A 20,790-nucleotide genomic window follows, 5' to 3' on the forward strand; every position below is an offset into this window, starting at 1 on the left:
AATGGGCTTGAAGTAAATTAAAGTGGTGGGGTTTGAGGGGGTGTGGTTTGCTTGTTGGACTTAGAGAAAACACTCCTGTCTCTGATTGTCTGCAAGGAGTGCTAAGAAAAAGATTCATCTGAGAGATCCTTATGCTTCCTCCAAAAGTTTAAACAACGCATCTACTTCCTGATAGTTAACCCGCCCTCTCATCCTGTGTTTTGCAACAAGCAAAACCTGAAATATGCAGGTTCCAAGTGTATTTGAAATATTTTACTTCTGTGTTCCTGCCTGACACAACCTACTTAACCTGAGGGTTAAAATTACTCTCATGACCACTGCTTTAATTGAATTACTAAGCAAATAAGTCTTTCTGTCTAGGTGATATGGCTACAGACAAATTGAACCATAAGTCCTGCCACAAATTAGGAACAATAAATCATAATATATCAGGAGTTCACCTTTCATTCTTCTGAACTCCAGTGAGTGGAGTCCCAACCAGTTTAGCCTTTGCTCATAATACAGTCCCTTCATACCAGAGATCATTCCAGTGAACCTTCTTGAAATGCTCCTAATGGAATTATATCTTTCCTTAAATAAAGGGACCAAAACTGTGGACATTACTCCAGATATGATCTCACCAGCACCTTGTATAGTTTCAGTAAGATTTCTGTGCTCTTATACTACCATCCCCTTGAAATAAGGGCCAAATTATCATTTGCTTTCCTGACTACCTGCTGCACTTGTGTGCTAGCTTTCTCCATTTTGTGCACAAGTATCCCCAAGACCCTCTCTGCAATGTTTCTCTATTTAAATAATACTCTGTTCTTTTATTCTCCCTTCTAAAATGAATAACTTCACATGGTCCCACATTCTACTCCATTTTGTCAACTTTTTGTCCACTTACTTAACTTATCAATGTCTCCCCGTAAACTGTTTGTATCCCTCTCAGAACATGTGTTTCACCTATATTTGTGTTGTCTGCAAATCTTGCTGCAGTTCATTTGCTTCCTTCCTCCAAGTCATTCATCTATATCATAAATATACGTTTGTGGTCCTTGCATTGATCCCTGTGGAACCCCACTGGTTACAAGTTGCCAACCTGAAAAACAGCAGCGTATTCCCACTTGCAGTTTCCTGCCCATTAGCCAATTCTCCATCCACGCCAGTATATTATCTGGAACACCGTGGACTCTTATGTTATGATTTTAACTTTTTGTGAGGTACTTTGTTGAACTCCTTCTGAAAGACCAAATACAAAGCATCTACTGGTTCCCCCAATCCACTCTGATTGAGACTTGCTCAAAAACTCTAATAAATTAATCAGACACGACCTCCCTTTCATGAAATCATGCGGACTCTGCATGATTAGATTATGATTTTCCAAATGTTCTGATATTACTTCCTTAATAATTGATTCCAATATTTTTTCCAACAACAGATGTTAGGATAATCAGCCTAGAGTTATCCAATTTTTGCTTCCCTCCCCTTTTTGAAAAGGGTGTCCAATTCTCCCGTACTTCTCCAGAATGCATGGATTTTTAAAAATATTACAACTAATGCATCCCCAAAAATTGTAGCTATCTCTTTTAGGATCCTAGGATGCAAGCCATCAGGGCCTGGGAACTTATCTGCCTTTAGTGCCATTAGTTTGTCCAATACTACTTTACTGATGGTGATGGCGTTTAATTCCACTCCCATATTCTTCTGTGTTAATGGGATGTTTGAAGTATCTTCCTCTGTGAAGACTCATGCAAAACATTTGTTCAACTCCTTTGCTGTTCCCTTGCTCCTCATAACTATCTCTGAAGATTTGTTTTTTAAAGGGGCCTATGCTCACTTTGAACTCTTCCTTCCTCTTATTACAAAATTGAAAGAAATTCTTATTGTCAGTTTTTACTTTCCTTGCCAGTTTTCCCTCATACTTCATTTTCTCTTTATTATCTTTGTAAACCTCCTTTGCTGGATTCTGAAATTTGTTTTCCAACATTATACTGTTCTTAACTTCCTTGGTTAGCCTCTCTTGCAATGTTTTCTCTTGACTAGAGTATATGTTTGCTATAAGTCATGAATTACCTCCTTAAATGCCTGCCATTACATGCTTACTGTCAGAGCAACTGTGCCATGTTTCACAGAGACATTGCTCACTCCAGCCATACCTGACTGTGCCTTGAAAGCTGATTCTCCACACATCGCATGGACCACATGAAGTTCTCAGGTAAGGCAATGGGCGGAGGGGTATGCTTCCTAATCAACACCTACTGGTGCTCAGACCCACTGCTCCCTGGGCCTAGAATACCTTACAGTGGAATATCATCCCTATTACCTGCCGCATGAGTTCACCTCCGCCATCCTGACAGCAGTTTACATACCACCCAGACGGATGTGAAGAATGCCCTGGATGAAATTTACACGGCCACAAACACTGTGGAGACAGAATTCCCAAAGACCTTATTCATGATGGCCACCAACCTCAACCAGGCCAACCCCAAGAGGGAGCTGCCAAAGTGCCACCAACACGTCTCCTACCCCACTAAAGGATTGAACATCCTGGATCACAATTGTACAACCGTCAAAGATGCCTACCTCTCCATTCCCCCATCCACACGTCGAAAAATCAGATCACAGCACTGTGTTCATCTTTCCAGCCTACAAACAGAAGCTGAAATAGGAGGGTCCTTCACAGAAAGAAACAGAGTGCTGGTCCGAGGCGGTGGAAGAACATCTCTGGGACTGCTTGGAATTGGTGGATTGCACCGTATTCAGATACTCAGTGGAACATCTGGAGGTGTATTCCGCCATCATCATGGAGCTCACTACCAAATGCGTGGAGACTACCTGCCAAAGAGGTCAATGCAGGTATTCCTCAACCAGAAACCTTGAATGAAGTGGAAAATCCACTGCCCACTGAAGACCAGGTGTGCAGAATTCAAATCGGATGACCCAGACCTATACACAAAACTCAAATATGACCTCCGCAAAGCCATCAGAGATGCTAAAAGGCAGTACCACACCAAGTTAGAGGATCAAACCAACCCTAAGGACTCCCACAGCCTGTGGCAAGGTCTAAACAATATAACAGGATACAAAATGCTTACTGGCCTCCTCAATATGCTTAATGCTTTCTCTACTTGGTTTGAGCAGAATGTCAGCAGCACGGTGTCACCTGGCCCAACAGCCCTGGACACACCTGATTCTTGGTCACCACTGCAGATGTCAGATTGGTTTTTCTGAGAGTCGACCCAAGGGAAGCAACAGGCCCAGACAGAGTCCCTGGCCATTCACTTAGATCCTGTGCAGGTCAGCTGGCAGGAGTATTCACTGGCATCTTCAAACTCTCCCTCCTACAAGCTGAACTTCCCACCTGCTTCAAGAAGACCACCATCATCTCAATACCAAAGAAAGCACATGCAACATACCTTAATGACTACCATCATGACCTTGATATTCATTAAATGCTTTGAGAGGCTGGTCATGGCCCATATTAACTCTAGTTTCCCAGCCTGCCTTGATCCTCTGCAGTCTGACTACTGACATAACAGGTCCACAGTGGATGCTATTTCTCTAGCCCTACACTCATCCCTGGAACATCTGGACAACAAGAACACCCATGACAGACTCCTGCTCTATGTTAAACACCATAATCTCCTCCAGACTGATCTGAAGACACCAAGATGTAGGTCTCAGCTGTCCCCTCTGCAACTTGGAAGATAGGCAACGGCTGCATGATAACACTCAACATTGGAGCCCCCTCCCCCCCAACCAAGGATGCATTCCTAGCCCTCTACTGTACTCCCTGTACATCCACAAATTCCAAATGAATGCCACCTATAGGTTTGCTGATGATACCAACATGGTAGGACAGGTATCAAACAATGATGAGTCAGCATACAGAGAGGAGATAGAGGGCTTGGTGCCATGGTGCAATGATAACGATGATAACATCCTTTTCAATGCTAGTAAGACAAAAGAACTGATCATTGACTTTAGAAAGAAAGGAGGAGAACATGCCCCGATCTACATCAACAGAACGGAGGTTGAGAGGGTTGAGACTGACAAGTTCCTTAAAGCGATGATAACTGATAACCTGTCCTTGACCTCCCATGTAGATGCAACGGTAAAGAAGGCAGAACCAATGCCTCTTCTTCCTGAATTGGCTCAGGATATTTGGCAAATTCATAAGGACCCTCATCAACTTTTACAGATGTACCATAGATAACATACTATTCGGGTGCACAAATGTGGGGTTGTGCTCTGCCCAGGACTGTAAGAAACTAAAGAAGGTTGTGTGCACAGCCTAGTCAACCTCCCATCCATGGGCTCCATTTATACCTCTCATTGCCTCAGAAAGGCTGCGAACATCATCAAAGGCCCCTCCCACCCTGGTAATGTTATCCTACAACCTCTTCCATCAGGCAGATGATGACAAATCTCGAACACGCTCACCCGCAAGTTCAAGAACAGCTTCTTCCCTGCTGTTGTTAGACTGATGAATGGACTCTCTAACTTCAAATAATGTTGATCTTGTTAATGTTGTTCTTCCTTGCACACATACTGTGCAGTGTAACCTGCAAGCATTACTCTGCCCAAGTTTGTTTCATCCAATAATCTGGATGTCTTTGCTTACCATGATCTGCCTGTAATGCGATACTCTCAAACAAAGCTTTTCACTGTACTTCGGCACACATGATAATAAATCAAATCAATCATCAATCAAATCCTATAAATCTGTCTGCACAGTTCTTTTTAGCTAACTCTATCTTAATTTCTTTGTCATTTTCTTTATTTAAACTAAACACAGCTGTTTCCACGTTTCTCACACTTAAACTAGATATTAAATCCTATCATGTTATGTTCACTGCTAATTCAGGCATATTTTGCTTTGATGCCATTTACTAAACCTTCATCATCACCTATTGCCAGATCCATGATAGTCTGTTCTCTGGTTGATTCCATGACATATTGCTGTAGGAAACTATCCCTAATGGACTGCATAAATTCATTGTCACAGCTACCTTTTCTATGTTGATTGAACCTAAAAACATAAAGATTAAAGTCAACCATCATTATTGCTCTATTCTTTTTACCCGCTCCTGTTATTTGTTGATATATACCCCTTCTGATAGAATGGCTACTCTTTGAGGGTCTAGACTTCCACCAGTCTCTTCTTGCCCTTGTTGTATACCCAATTGGATTCCACCATCCAAGCTGGGATGCATCATTTCCTCCACAAACTTCATTTTGGTTCATTCGCCTCCCTTGTTTCCTGTCATTTTTGATTTTTATTAATGTGACACTGCCCCTGGTGGTTAGTGGTGGTAATCTGTTAATTGGGTGTTGTTTATTTGGTGGGGGAATCCTTGAGATAAAAAAAGCTTTATTTTTAAGTGGGGAATTCTGGGTAATCGAAGATGGAGAACGGGAAAAATGTCTGGCTGTAATAGGCTGCCCCTTTTTTGAGGTATTTTAGGTGTTGGAGGTGATTTTGTCAAATTCGAGGAACAACACTTACTGTTTCATATGCTGTTGCATTGTTTTGGAACTTTGGAGAAAAAAAAGTCTAAACGACAGCACTTTTAAAAGGGAGGGGAACAGACAAAAATAGCACATGTTCAGATCAGCGCAGGAGGGAGGGAGTGTGAGAGAGAAAGAAAGAAAGAAAGAAAGAGAGAGAGAGAGAGAGAGAAAGAAAACACAGTGGTGAAGCTGCGCAGTTACTGCCTTTGCTGTTGATTTCATGTATCGCTGGACATTGGAGGTGCGTCGGGAAAAATTAACAAACAGTGAAATTCACACCTGATCTTGGAGAGGTCACAGCACAGAAACAAATAAGTGAATAGTTTTAAGTCTGGCCTTGCTGTAAGTCTGCAGTTGTGAGAAGATTTGGTTCTTTGTTGATTATATGTTTTACTGAGCTGTGTCTCTTGATTAAACTTAAAAATATAAGCCATAGGTATTAAGTTAGCCTGGAACAGTGTTTTGTAGAGGATTAAGACTATTTTCTGGGTCTGCAAATTGGAAGAAGCAAAAATGGCCCTTAGAGTGTGATATGCTCTTCTTGTTGGATGTGGGAGTTTTGGGAGAGTTTACATATTACTGAGAATTGTATTTGCAATAAATGCAGTTGGTTGTGAACGGATCAGTTGGAGTGACATTCAGTGGCAATGAGGAATTTACAAGAGCAAGGGATGTGGTGGATGGCAATTACAGGAAGGGAGAAACACTGTAGATACAGTACCATAGATGGGTTAACTCCAGGAAAGTTAAGAGAGGTAGGCAGGAAGTGCAGGAGTCTTCGGTGGCTATCCCCATTTCAAATAAGTATGCTGTTTTGGAAAATGTAGGGGGTGATGGATTCTCTGCAGAATGTAGCACGAGCAGCCAAGTTTCTGGTATCGAAACTCACTCTAATGCAATGAGGGGTACGTCGGGTTCCAAGAGATCAATTGTGTTAGGGGATTCTCTAGTTCAAGGCATAGACAGACCTTTCTGTGGCCAGCAGCGAAAAAGCAGAATGGTGTGTTGCCTCCCTGGTGCCAGGATCAAGGATGTCTCAGAGAGGGTGCAGAATGTTCTCAAGGGGGTGAGGGCCCACTGGGAGAGGGACATAGGAAGGGGAAAGGATGATACTCTGAAGGGAGAATATAGAGATTTAGGCAGGAATTTTAAAAGGAGGTCCTCGAGAGTAGTGATATCTGGATTACTCCCAGTGCTATGTGTTAGTGAGGGCAGGAATAGGAGGATAGAACAGATGAATGCATGGCTCAGGAGCTGCTGTATGGGAGAAAGATTCGCATTTTTGAAACATTGAAATCTCTTCTGGGGTAGAAGTGAACTGTACCAGAAGGATGGATTGCACCTGAATTGGAAAGGGACTGATATACTGGCAGGGAAATTTATTACAGCTGCTCGAGAGGATTTAAACGAATAAGGTGGGACCCAGAGACATATTGAAGTAAGAGAGCAATCTGAGACCGGTACAGTTGAGAAAAGAAGAGAGTCAAACAGTCAGGACAGGCAGAGACAAAGCAGAAAACAAGGTAGGACTGATAAATTAATAAGCATTTATTTGAATGCGAGAGGCCTAACAGGGAAGGCAGGTGAACTCGGGGCATGGTTAGGAACATGGGACTGGGATATCATAGCAATTATAGAAACATGGCTCAGGGATGGACAGGACTGGCAGCTTAATGTTCCAGGATACAAATGCTACAGAAAGACAGAAAGGGAGGCAAGAGAGGAGGGGGAGTGGCGTTTTTGATAAGGAATAGCATTACAGTTGTACTGAGGGAGGATATTCCTGGAAATTCATCCAGGAATTTGGGTGGAACTGAGAAATAAGAAAGATAAACCACCTTATTGGGATTGTATTATAGGTCCCCTAATAGTCAGTGGGAAATTGAGGAACAAATTTGTAAGGGGGTTTCCATAATCTGTAAGAGTGGTTATGATAGGGGATTTTAACTTTCCAAACATCGACTGGGACTGCCATAGTGTGAAGGGTTTAGATGGAAAGGAATTTGTTAAGTGTGTACAAGAACATTTTCTGATTCAATATGTGGATGTACCAACGAGAGAAGGTGCAAACCATGACCTTGGGAAATAAGGCAGGGCAGGTGACTGAGGTGTCAGTGGGGGAGTTGGGGCCAGCGATCATAATTCTATTAGATTTAAAATAGTGATGGAAAAGGATAGTCCAGATCTAAAAGTTGAAGTTCTAAATTGCAGGAAGGCTAATTTGGTTGGTTTTACGCAAGAACTTTCAAAAACCGATTGGGGGCAGATGTTCACAGGTACAGGGATGGCTGGAAAATGGGATGCTTTCAGAAATGAGATAACACGAGTCCAGAGACAGGATATTCCTGTGACGGTGAAATGAAAGGCTGTTAAGTATAGGGAATGCTGGAAGTCTAAAGAAATTGAGGGTTTGGTTAAGAAAAAGAAGGAAGCATATGTTAGGTATAGACAGGATCGATCGAGTGAATCCTTAGAGTATAAAAGCAGTAGGAGTATACTTAAGATAGAAATCAGGAGGGATTTGCCAAATAGGGTTCAGGAGAATCCAAAGGGATTTTACAAATACATTAAGGACAAAAGGGTGACTAAGGAGAGAATAGGGCCCCTCAAAGATCAGCAAGGAGGCCTTTGTGCGGAGCCACAGGAAATGGGGGAAATACTAAATGAGTATTTTGTATCAGTGTTTACTGTGGAAAAGGACATGTAAGATAGAAAATGTAGAGAGTAGATGGTGACGTCTTGAAAAATGTCCATATTACAGAGGAGGAAGTGCTGGATGTCTTAAAACGCATAAAAATGGATAAATCCCCAGAACCTGATCAGGTGTACCCTAGAACTCTGTGGGAAGCTAGAGAAGTGATTGCTGGGCCCCTTGCTGAGATATTTATATCATTGATAGTCGCAGGCGAGGTGACAGAAGACTGGAGGTTAGCTAACATGGTGCCAGTACTGAGGAAAGGTGGTAAGGACAAGCCAGGGAACTATAGACCAGTGAGCCTGACGTCGGTGGTAGGCAAGTTGTTGGAGGGAATCCTAAGGGACAGGATGTACATATATTTGGAAAGGAAAGGACTGATTAGAGATACTCAACATGACATTGTGCATGGGAAATCATGTCTCACAGACTTGACTGAGTTTTTTGAAGAAGTAACTAAGAGGTAGACCTGATCTCAATGGACTTCAATAAGATGTTTGACAAGATTCCCCATGGGAGACTGGTTAGCAAGTTAGCAAGGTCTCATGGAATACAGGGAGAACTAACCATTTGGATACAGAACTGGCTCAATGGTAGAAGACAGAGGTTGGTGGTGGAGAGTTGCTGGGTCCAGTACTTTTCGTCATTTATATAAATGATTTGGATGTGAGCATAAGAGGTATAGTTAGTAAGTTTGCAGATGACACCAAAATCAGAGGTGTAGTGGACAGTGAAGAAGATTATGTCAGATTACAATGGGATCTTGATCAGATGGGCCAGTGAGCTGAGAAGTGGCAGATGAAGTTTAATTTGGCAAATATTAGCAGGACTTGTACACTTAATGGTAAGGTCCTAGGGAGTGTTATTGAACAAAGAGACCTTGGAGTGCAGCTCCTTGAAATTAGATTCAAACGTATATAGGATAGTGAAGAAGGTGTTTGGTATGCTTTCCTTTATTGGTCAGAGTATTGAGTACAGGAGTTGGGAGGTCATGTTGCAGCTATACAGGACATCAGTTAGGCCACTTTTGGAATATTGCATGCAATTCTGGTCTACTTCATATCAGAAGGATGTTGTGAAACTTGAAACGTTTCAGAAAAGATTTATGAGGATGTTGCCAGGGTTGGAGGATTTGAGCTATAAGAAGAGGTTGATTAGGCTGGGGCTGTTTTCCTTGGAACATCGGAGTCTGAGGGGTGACCTTATAGATTCTGATAAAATCATGAGGGGCATGGACAGAATAAATGGACATAGTATTTTCCCTGGGATGGGGGAGTCCAGAATTAGAGGGCATAGGTTTAGGGTGAGAGGGGAAAGATACAAAAGACACACAAGGGGCAAATGTTTTACGCAGAGGGTGGTACATGTCTGAAATGAGCTGCCAGAGGAAGTGGTGGAGGCTGGTACAATTGCAACATTTAAAGGGCAGCTGGATGGGTATATGAATAGGAAGAGTATGGAGGGATATGGGCCGGGTGCTGACAGGTGGGCATAGATTGGGTTGGGATATCTGGTCGGCATGGACGGGTTGGACCGAAGGTTCTGTGTCCCTGCTGTACATCTCTATGACTTTATTTTGTAATTCCTGAGTGCTTGCCTTTCTGGGGCTATATCCAACTGTTCTGGGAGAGGGGGTATGCAGGGTCAATCAGTAATTTCAAAGCTTTTCAGAAGCAATGGGTACAATAGAGGCTGGAGTGCATTCTAACCCTCACTAATTACATTTTGATACAGTTCCTTCCTTGCTTTCTCCTCTGTTTCATCTTTGTAACTGTTACACTTCTCTGGTGGGCAATGTTTGTAGTTTCCTCAGTTGAGCCCTCTACTAAGGCAAAAGTTCTATTTGTATCAACTCTATCTATACCCGTAAGGTTTTGTAGACCCGCATCTGGTACCTCCCCTGCTTCCAGCTTTCTCTGCTCTAAAGAAAAAACAACTGCAGCCTACTGAGTCTGTCTTTGTAGTTGAATTGCCCCTTTGTGGGCAACAACCTGGTGAACCTCCTTTGTACCCTTTCCAGTACACCACATCCTTCCCATCACATGGCAAACAGAGCTACACAGATTATCCAGCTGTGACTAACTATACAGCTCATCATGATCTTGTATTCAGTGTCTTAATAAAGTCAGCTATCCCATATTCCTTCCTAACCATCCTATCTAATTGCCTTGATACTTTCAAAGATCAATATACAACTAAATCAAGGTCTTGCTGATTATCAGTGTTACCCGGGACCTGACACACATCATAAACTTCACTACCTTGTTTGTCCTCCTGTAGTCCTCCCCACTATTTAGCACACCACCACTTCTTGCGTAGTCTGCGAAATTATTGATAAACTTTCCTTATTCATATGTAATTCATTAATGTACACTACAAATAAGAAGGACCTAGCACCGAGCCCTGCAATACTGGAGGCAGGCTTTCAGTCATTAAAATTTTAATCCGTGCCCTCTGTCTCCTGCCATTAAGTCAGTTTTGGATCCAAATTGCAAAATTGCCCTGCAATGTATGGGTTCCTATCTTCTTGATCAGTTTCTCATGTAACAGCTTCCCAACAGCCTTGTTAAAGGCTGTGAGGATTACATTTGGTTGCAAAAAGAGGAGCTCAAATTATTATCTCAATGTGATAAATTGGGAAAGGCCAGGAGCAACAAGGCCTTACTGTCCTTGTAAACTAGTCCATGAAAGTAAACATGCAGGTGCAGCAGGCGGTGAAGAGGGCAAATGGTACGCTGGCTTTCATAGCAAAGAGATTCAAGTATAGGAGCTGGGATATCTTGCTGCAAATGTGTTGCTCGAAAAGCGCAGCAGGTCAGGCAGCATCCAAGGAACAGGAGAATCGACGTTTCGGGCATCAGCCCCCAGGGCCTTGGTGAGACCTTACCTTGAGTTTTGTGTGCACTTTTCGTCTCCTTATCTGAGGAAGGATGTTCTGGCTTAAGAGGAAGTGCAACAAAGGTTTACCAATCTGATTGCTGGGATGGAAAGACTGACATATGAAGATAGACTGGATTGGTGAGGATTATATTCATTGGAATTTAGAAGATTGAGGAGGGATCTCATAGAAACATATAACATTCTAACGTACTAGACAAGGTGAATGTGGGAAGAATGTTCCTGATGACCGAGAAGTCCAGAATCTGTGGTATAGTCTTATGACATAGAGTAGGCTGCTTAGGACTGAGATGAGGAGAAATTTCTTCTCCCAGACAGTGATAAACCTGTGGAATTCTACACCGTAGAAGGTGGTTCAGGCTAAAATCTCTGTTTTCAATAAGGAGTTAGATAGTTCTTTGAGCTGAAGGGATCAAAGGGTATGAGGAGAATAGGGTCCTGAGTTGAAAGAGCAGCGATTAATTGAATCATGGAGTAGGCTTGAAAGACCAAATGGCTTACACCTGCTCCTTGTTTTTAATGTTTCTATAAACAACACTATCCTCATCTCCACACCTAGTCACCTCCTCAAAACAAAATTCAATCAAATTTGTTAAATGTGATCTATGGAGTGACATATCACATACCAACATACCAACAAGCCATTCTGACTATATTTGATTAAACCTTTTCTCTCTAAGTGGAGAAAAATTGTGTGTCTCAGAATTTTTTTCCACAAGTTTCTCTATCATTGATGTTCCTCACTGGCCTGTAGCTCCCTGTCTTTTCTCTGTCACTATTCTTGAATGGTGGTAGTGTATGAGCTATATCTACAGTCCTCGACACCTCTCCATGAACCCAGAGAGGATTTAAAAATTAATGTCATTGCGGTCTTGGATACACCTCACCTAGGCCTGAGGTTTTATCCAGTTGAAAACTTGCTAAATCCATGTTTTTTCCTCCCCCTCGATTGTATTTTGTTCGTATTTATCACAGTCACTTCCGCTGGTTGTAAAATATGCATCATTTTCTCAATAGGGAATACAGACGCATGGTAATAATTTTAAACTTCAATAATGTATACAAGCAACTCATGCACATTTCTACTTTGATTCCTAATGAGACATACTCTTTCCCTTGTTTTCAATGTATTCCCAGAAAAGCATCAGTATGATTGTTAATTGCTGTCAGTTATGCTGATAGCTACTGTCTCCTTAGAAGAAGTAAGCAGACCAAACATAGAGCATTACAGCTAATGAAAAACATTTTGACATGTTATTACTGTTGTTCAGAAGAAAACATACTGACCACTCCAGCCCACAAACACCCTAAGAGAATATATGTTCCTTTTGTGACATTGATTGAGGGATAAGTATTAGCCATAGAAACCTCCTGTCCTCCTCTTCAAAGTTGTATCATGGGATCCTTTGTATCTATTGAAGCAAGCAAATGGGATCAGAGTGTTACCTCTGACAATACAGCACTTCCTCAAAGCTTTACTTGACTGTCAACCTTGATTTAGTTTTTTTTAAGACCTGGAGTAGTACTGCAATGTTGTCACATAACCTAAAAACCAATGGAATCACAAGGATACAAATTTTAATGCTACTCTCCTGATATTCACTACTGTTTAATCCTCTCTTCACCTTTGAAACAAAAGTCATAGATAAGAAGAGGCCTTGGCAGGAGAATTTTAACAATTTTTAGGTTTCTTTGTGGATCAAGAGAAACAGGAATGCTCCTTTAGACATCATAAGGAAACTTTTGCCTCAGGCCCCTTCAGTTGAGATTGGCCCAATTTTCACTTCACCCAAAATTTTCTGCTCCTGATTTTTCTGGTGCAGGTAGAGACTGGAGTCAAATGTGCAAACTCCACACAGTCAGTCGCCTGACTCGGGTTCAATTCCCACCTCAGGCTGTGTGGAGTTTGCACATTCTCCCCGTGTCTGCGTGGGTATCCTCTGGGTGCTCTGGTTTCCTCCCACAGTCCAAAAATGTGCAGGTTAGGTGAATTGGCCATGCTAAATTGCCCATAGTGTTAGTTGCAGGGGTAAATATAGAGGAATGGGTCTGGGTGGGTGCGCTTTGGCAGGTCGGTGTGGATTTGTTGGGCCGAAGGGCCTGTTTCCACACTGTAAGTAATCTAATCTAATCAAATATTCTGTGGCCTGAGCAATTCACAGGGCTAGATTCTCCATAAGAGCCTTGTACCAAATCATCTAACTCAGCAAAAAGAATGCTACCAATTGAGACATGGGTTATGCTCCAAAAAGCTGTTTGATGCTGCAATGAATTATTCAGAGCTTCCCTACCTGGAACTATTCACAGTAATTTTTGATAGCCTACATTTCATCAACTCATACCATCTAAAGCCGGCTACTTGACTATTATTAGTAATTTAAAAAAGCACAGATATTCACAATGATCCCACAATTATCTCAGGAATATATTATACAACTCTCTAGCTTTTTGATAAAACAGTAAGTAGATGAAAATATGCTTAATAAATGAGGGGTAATGTTCCCCATTTCTTTATACATGTCTGATTTAGGGTTTGACTCCATTTTCCTCTGTTCAACAAAGATAAAGGATAAAAATTGGCATGACCTGTACATTTAGATGTAATTTACGGACGATTATTTTATGTAAGTATGCTTTGATAAGCCAGTACAGATGGTCAAATAATCCTTGAAAATTATGCCACAGGAATGTAATCCCAAAAATTATAACCAACCAGATGTTTTGCTTATTTAGCTGAGTATGTCAGTGAGCATATATATAGAATCTTTACTCCATTAAGACTCAGAGGTGCTGGTGTTGGACAAAGTTAAAAATCACAGAACACCATGTTATAGTCCAACAGGTTATTTGGAAGCACTAGCTTTCGGAGCGCCAGTCCTTTACCAGGTGGTTGTCCGATCGGCACTCCAAAAGCTAGTGCTTCCAACGAAGCCTGTTGGATTATAACCTGGTGTTGTATGATTCTTAATTCATCAAGAGTTTAAATAATGAGGCAGAAGACATGATAGAAGAGTGTTATACTCGTATGGTCCACAGAAGCTATTAGATGGATGCACCAAGTTACCTTTTCTTATACTTTGCTTTTCTGTTGTGTTTTGTGGGGGAATTCTGCAGTTTTGGATCATTCTGAAGTATTATTGGCAAATTACATGTAAATGTCCTCAGTTTAAACAGTCTATTTTACAGGTGTTCCCAGTGACCAAAGCAGTGGTACATCTTCCCCACTTTGCGACAGTGGATTACATCTTAACTTTCATCCCAACAATACAGTAAGATATGTTTCTACCTTTAAACTTAATGCGCCAGACTGGTTATGCAAGTAGGTAAAAACAATGAGTGCAGATGCTGGAAAGCAAATACTGGATTCGTGGTGCTGGAAGAGCACAGCAGTTCAGGCAGCATCCAACGAGCAGCGAAATCGACGTTTCGGGCAAATTCCTGATGAAGGGCTTTTGCCCGAAACGTCGATTTCGCTGCTCGTTGGGTGCTGCCTGAACTGCTGTGCTCTTCCAGCACCACTAATTCAGTAGTTATGCAAGTGCCAACTTCAATATTCAAGAGCATTTTTCTTTTCCTGCTATTTTTAATGAAGATAGTGGTTATAAGGACAAAGTATATATAGTTGGTCCTGACTATATCAGCGATAGTTTTGTTCTTGTGCAGTCTTGCTTATAAGAAAATTGCGTAATTGCCTTTGAAACTAATGGGGTCGGAATAGCATTATAGCCAATACAGGAAAGGAAAGGTTGTGTTTTATAAATAACAGTCTAAATTCTTCAATCACATTAAAGCCAATTTGCATTGAAGAAACACGCATTATTGCAGAACAGACTGTACCATGTGTATTCTTTCACAGAAGCAACAAATAAGGAAAAATCAGCCCTAGTAGGTCAGTTGTAAACTTGCTTCTAATATTTTCAACAAAGCAATAGACAATTAACTGTTAAGAGCAATACCTGGGATTTCTACAGAATCTCTTGATCGTGGATCAATAGAACTTTAGAAGAAGTTATATAAATGTGTTAAATAACCTTTTATGCCATTTATCCTGAGAAATTGTCAATTAACTACTAAACAGGTCAGGGACCTCATGAATGTTAGGGTGTTTTTTGTTATTGTGCCCAGAAATGAAGCTGATCCTGAATTTTTGCAATTTTTCTCCAAGAATGTTTTGATTGAAAAACAGCAAAACCTCTTTAAAAGTGCTACAAATGAAAAATTACATATACATGTAAAGATATCTTGCAAGAAATGACAATGTGTTCATTACGATCTGAAGATGTTGCCTTTTGCCTAGCTGCCTCCGACATGATCTCTTTTTTCCTCAAATGAGGACTTCCTCCACCATGGTTGACAGGGCCCTCAGCAGTGTTCAACACATCTCCTACTCTTCTGCCTTCACCCGTTATCCTCCTTTCCAAAATGACAGTAGGGTTCTGTTGCTCTTAGTTTCCACCCTATTCATCTCCGTATTCAAAGGATCATCCTCTACTATTTCTACCACCTTCAGCTGGATACAACCAACAAATATATCTTCCCCTCCCCTTCACTATCAGCATTCTATAAGAATCCTTATTCTGTGACACTTTGGTCCACTTCTCTGTTATTCCTAACAATTCCTCACTCTTCCAAAGTACGTTCCTATGTAGTTGCAGAAGGAGTATTCACCTCCAGCCTCCCACTGTCCAAGGCCCCAACCACACCCACCAGGTGAAGCCGCATTTTGCCTTATGTTTCTTTCAATCTGGTCTAGTGCATTCACTGTTCTCCTTTACACTGGGGAGACCAAAGTCTGGCTGATTGCTTTGCAGAATGCTTCCACCTTGTCTATTGGAGTGGCCCTGACCTCTCAATTGATTGCCATTTCAATAAGCCATTTTTCTCATGCTAATATGTCTTGGCCTACTACAATGTCCAGTGAAGCACAATGTAAGGAAGAGACCTCATTTTCCATTCAGGGCATTCACAGCTTCTGGGTCTCAATACTGAATTCCACACCATCAGAGCCTGACTGATATATCTGTTCTTCATTTTACTTGCATCTCCACTCCTGCCTCAAGCAACTATGACTCACTTGTGACAGCTTACTTTGTTCTCAATAGAGGGGACCAATTATCTCCCTTTCACACCTCTCTTTCTCTTTTACCACCATTAACAACCCATTTGGCTTTAGCATTGGGCCTCTACACCATCTGTTCCCTTCAATCCTTCTCTGCCTCTGTCAAAAGTATTAAAAAGACTTTTCCTCCCCATTTCAATTCTGGAGAAAAGTCATGTCAAACTCAAATGTTTCTCTCTCCACAGATCTTGCCAGAATGGCTGAGTTTTTTTCTTTCTAGCAATCTCTGTTTTTCAGATTTACATTGTTTCCAGTATTTTGCTTTTACATATTATTAGAAGGGATGACATTTAATGTGTTATTCATGAATTGTTTTATGAAATCCTTGACTGCCACCAAGTGTATATCAGTGAAGTAGTGGCTGAGTGCCTCAAATTTCCAGTAAGCACTAATGATGATTAGATCCCACATCATGGATAATAATTTAGATAATAACTTTCTATATGTTTTAATTGAATCTTCAAGGGTTCTATCACTAGGATTTTTTTAATGAAGTGCATGCTGCATGGGAAGCTGCTCAATGCATTCAAATTCCTTAGCTTGCGTTTGTTTGTACTAAGTACAATATTGGTTTAGAGACTGAACTGCCTTAGTTTCTGAAAGTTTAATGTTGCTGTAAGTGGGCAGTTCTGTCTCCTAATTGGGATCATTATTCTTCAATGAGATGCAGTGCTGAAAATTGGCATTGCACAGAGCATTGCAGAAAATTACAGAAATATATATATATTGCTTTGCATCTGCTGAAACATGACACAGGTAAGAAATACAATTACAATTTTGCCAACCAAAGGAGTGATGTTACTGGGTTACCCTTTCAAAAATATGAATGGTAGGAATAGAAGCTGGAATAGGTTGAGTCCTTCAAGCTCGCTCAACTTTATTCAATGAGATTGTGCTGATCGTCTACTTGGGGTCATAGAGATGTACAACATGGAAACAGACCCAAACTTCGGTCCAACTCGTTCATGCCGACCAGATGTCCTAAATTAATCTAGTCCCATTGAACCCATCTAGTCTCTCTTAAACCACTCCTATTCATATACCCATCCAGATGCCTTTTAAATGTTGTAATTGTACCAGCCTCCACCACTTCCTCTGGCAGCTAATTCCATACACACACCACTCTGTGTGAAAATGTTGCCTCCTTAGGTTCTTTTTATACCTTTCCCCTCTCACCCTAAACCTATGCCCTCTAGTTATGGACTCCCTGACCCCAGGGAAAAGACTTTGTCTATTTATCCTATCTATGCTCCTCATAATTTTGTAAACCTCTATAAGGTCACCCCTCAGCCTCCAACGCTCCAGGGAAAACAGCCCCAGCCTGTTCAGCATCTCCCAAAAGATCAAACCCTCCAACCCTGGCAACATCCTTGGAAATCTTTTCTGAGCCCTTTCAAGTTTTACAACATCTTTCCAATAGGAAGGAGACCAGAATTGTTCACAGTATTTCCAGAAGTGGCCTAACCAATGACCTATACAGCTGCAACATGACTTCTCAACTCCTATACTCAATGAAGGAAAGCATACTAAACAGCTTCTTCACTGTCCTATCTACTTCCACTTTCGAAGAACAATGAACCTGCCCTCCAACGTCTCTTTGTTCAGCAACACTCCACTTACCATTAAGTATATAAGTCCTGCCCTGATTTGCCTTTCCAAAATGCAGCACCTCACATTTATCTAAATTAAACTCCATCAGCCACTCCTCAGCCCATTGACCCATCTGATCAAGATCCTGAGGTAACCTTCTTCACTGCCCAGCACACCTCCAATTTTGGTGTGATCTGCAAACATCAACACCAATTTCCTGCAATGAGCCCATATCCCTCGACATTTATTTAGAAACCCTACAACATAGTTACTTTTGTCCTCGCAGCATCACTTGTAACCTACAAATCTTCATACATATTTGGTGTTGTTCCCTGTTCACACAGTTGTTCCAGTTTCCTGGATATTGTGCATCCCACAGCTGCTTAGGTCCACAGGGAGCTATTTACGCAAGTTCAATTTCTGTGTAGCTTCTTAAGTACAGTTCTTCTATGAGCACAATGTGCATGAGATTTCAGAAAACACAGTTTAGAGTTCCAAGTTCACAATGGCAAAAAATTGTACTATCTACATACTAACAGGAATTATATCTCAATGCTTCTTACATGTGAACTAACTAGCTTTCAATGCTCTGGAAGCTTAAGGATTTTTGTCTTGATTCTGAAAAGATTTTTAGTATAATATACTTTAAACCCAAAAAGCATGACCCATCTGTCAAAGTGTTGACGAAGCATTAAAAGAGCATGTTAAAGTTTTAGGAAACACTTCTCCAGGATTATCAAATATCAATGAAATTAATTTCATATTCACACCTACACATTGTGTCAGTACATAGTAAATAATAGAAATGTCAGACTAATAATAAGAATTGGTGTTTTTTGCAAAAGCATTACAAAAGATAATAGATTTAGAATGAGTTACAATTGGAAGAGTAATATGAATAATACTTTTCAGGATTCCCTCTCGTGTTCTTCATGGCCCACATCCTCAGGCCTAAAGTGGGAGAAGCGATGGTGTGATCTACGGTTAATCCCCCTTCTTCATTCTCGTTTGTCACATTATATTCCAGGAACTGATATTGCCAGGTACTGTTCCAAATTATTATTTTCTTTACAGTAAGCTGTCAATTGGTATTTATCGTTAAGGTGCTCAGGTATATTCCGCCATTCATGATTTCACATGCAACACACGTGACATCACTTCCGCTCCTCACGTCATTGCTGATGTCACAGGCTCGCCGACTTCCGCTCCCACCCCCCTACTGCCGTGTTCGCTACCACTTCTGCCCCCACTGATGCCACTCACCTGCAAACTGCCAACATGCCCCCCACAGATCCCACTGTCACCATCCTCGCCCCCCCTCCCCCAGAACCCTGAGGGGAACTTCATCCCTGCTCATGCCTCCACCCCCATTCCCCCTACCACTTAGCCCACTCCAGTTACAGGCTCCGTCCCCTCTCCCAGCTCCACACCTACCCAGGTCCTAGGTCCTAGCTCCCACCCCTGCCAAGTTTTCACCATCCCCCCCCTAACCTCCCCTAACTGAGGACCAATGATCAGTCCTCAGCAAAGGCCTTACCTTCATCCTCCTCTGTCCACGCATCAATAAATTTAATACGCGTCATGACACGAACACTTCTTCCGCCACCTCCGCTTCCAAGCGTACTTTTTCAATCAGGACTCCCACCCACCTTCCGAGGACCCCTTCACCCACCTCCAACACACTCCATCCACCTGGACACCCTGCGCTGGCCTATTACCCGCCCTCGATCTCTTCATTTCCAACTGCCACAGAGACATTAACCTACTCAACCTGTCTACCCCCACTCCAACTCTCACCCTCACAACGCGCAGCCCTCCACTCCCTCTGCTCCAATCCCAACCTCACCATCAAACCAGCAGATAAAGGGGGTGTAGTGGTAGTTTGGCGCACTGACCTCTACACCGCTGAAGCCAGACGCCAATTCAAACACACCGCCTCCTACCGCCCCCTCAACCGTGATCCACCCCGCCATCGCCAAACCAGACCATACAGAACTTCATCACCTCAGGAGATCTTCCAACCTCATAGTCCAGGAACCCCGCACCACCCGATTCTACCTCCTTCCCAAGACCCACAAGTCTGACCACCCTGGTCAACCCATTGTCTCAGCATGCTCCTGCCCCACCGAACTCATCTCCACCTACTTCGATAATGTCCTATTCGCCCTAATCCAGGAACTCCCCACATACGTTTGAGACATCACCCATGCCCTCTACCTCTTCCAAGACTTCAATTTCCCCAGCCCCCAATGCCTCATCTTCACCATGGACATCCAATCACTCTACACCTCCATCCGCCATGACCAGGGCCTCCAAGCCCTCCGTTTCTTCCTCTCCCAACGTCCCCAACAGTACCCTTCCACTGACACTCTCATTCGTTTAGCTGAGCTGGTCCTCACCCTTAACAATTTCTCCTTTGAATCCTCCCACTTCCTCCAGACCAAAGGGGTAGCCATGGGCACCCATATGGGCCCCAGCTATGCCTGCCTCTTTGTCGGCTACATACAACAGTCCATCTTCCGTAGTTACACACTCCCTATCTCTTCCTCCGCCATATTGATGACTGTATTGGTGCCACCTCGTGCTCCCGTGAGGTGGTTGAGCAGTTCATTAACTTCACCAACACATTCCACCCTGACCTTAAATTCACCTGGACCATCTCTGTCACCTCACTCCCCTTCCTGGATCTCTCCATCTCCATCAATGATGACCGACTTGATACCGACATTTTATACAGACCCACTGATGCCAACAGCTACCTGGACTCCACCTCTTCCCACCCAATCTCCTGCAAAAATGCCATCCCATATTCCCAATGCCTCCGTCTCCGCCCCCCAGGTGGACCAGTTCCACCACAGAACACACCAGATGGCCTCCTTCTTTAAAGACCGCAATTTCCCTTCTCATGTGGTTGAAGATGCCTTCCAACGTATCTCATCCACATCCCACAACTCTGCCATCAAACTCAACCCCTCCAACTGTAACAAGAACA

The 20,790-nt window shown here is 42.4% G+C and overlaps 1 protein-coding gene across 4 annotated transcripts in view; it reads left to right on the plus strand.

Annotated features, from left to right (window-relative positions):
* The window catches only part of sntg1 (syntrophin, gamma 1), a 524,044-nt gene that overhangs the window by 418,358 nt on the left and 84,896 nt on the right, over nucleotides 1–20,790 (plus strand). For all 4 annotated transcript variants that reach the window (XM_072570506.1, XM_072570505.1, XM_072570504.1 and 1 more), the window contains 2 exons: nucleotides 14,276–14,358; nucleotides 18,711–18,841. In XM_072570506.1, coding sequence (XP_072426607.1) covers nucleotides 14,276–14,358; nucleotides 18,711–18,841 — 214 coding nt within the window. The remainder of the gene's footprint in view (nucleotides 1–14,275; nucleotides 14,359–18,710; nucleotides 18,842–20,790) is intronic.

Source organism: Chiloscyllium punctatum, chromosome 5 (genome assembly GCF_047496795.1).
Source record: "Chiloscyllium punctatum isolate Juve2018m chromosome 5, sChiPun1.3, whole genome shotgun sequence".
Classification (NCBI taxonomy): Eukaryota; Metazoa; Chordata; class Chondrichthyes; order Orectolobiformes; family Hemiscylliidae; genus Chiloscyllium; species Chiloscyllium punctatum.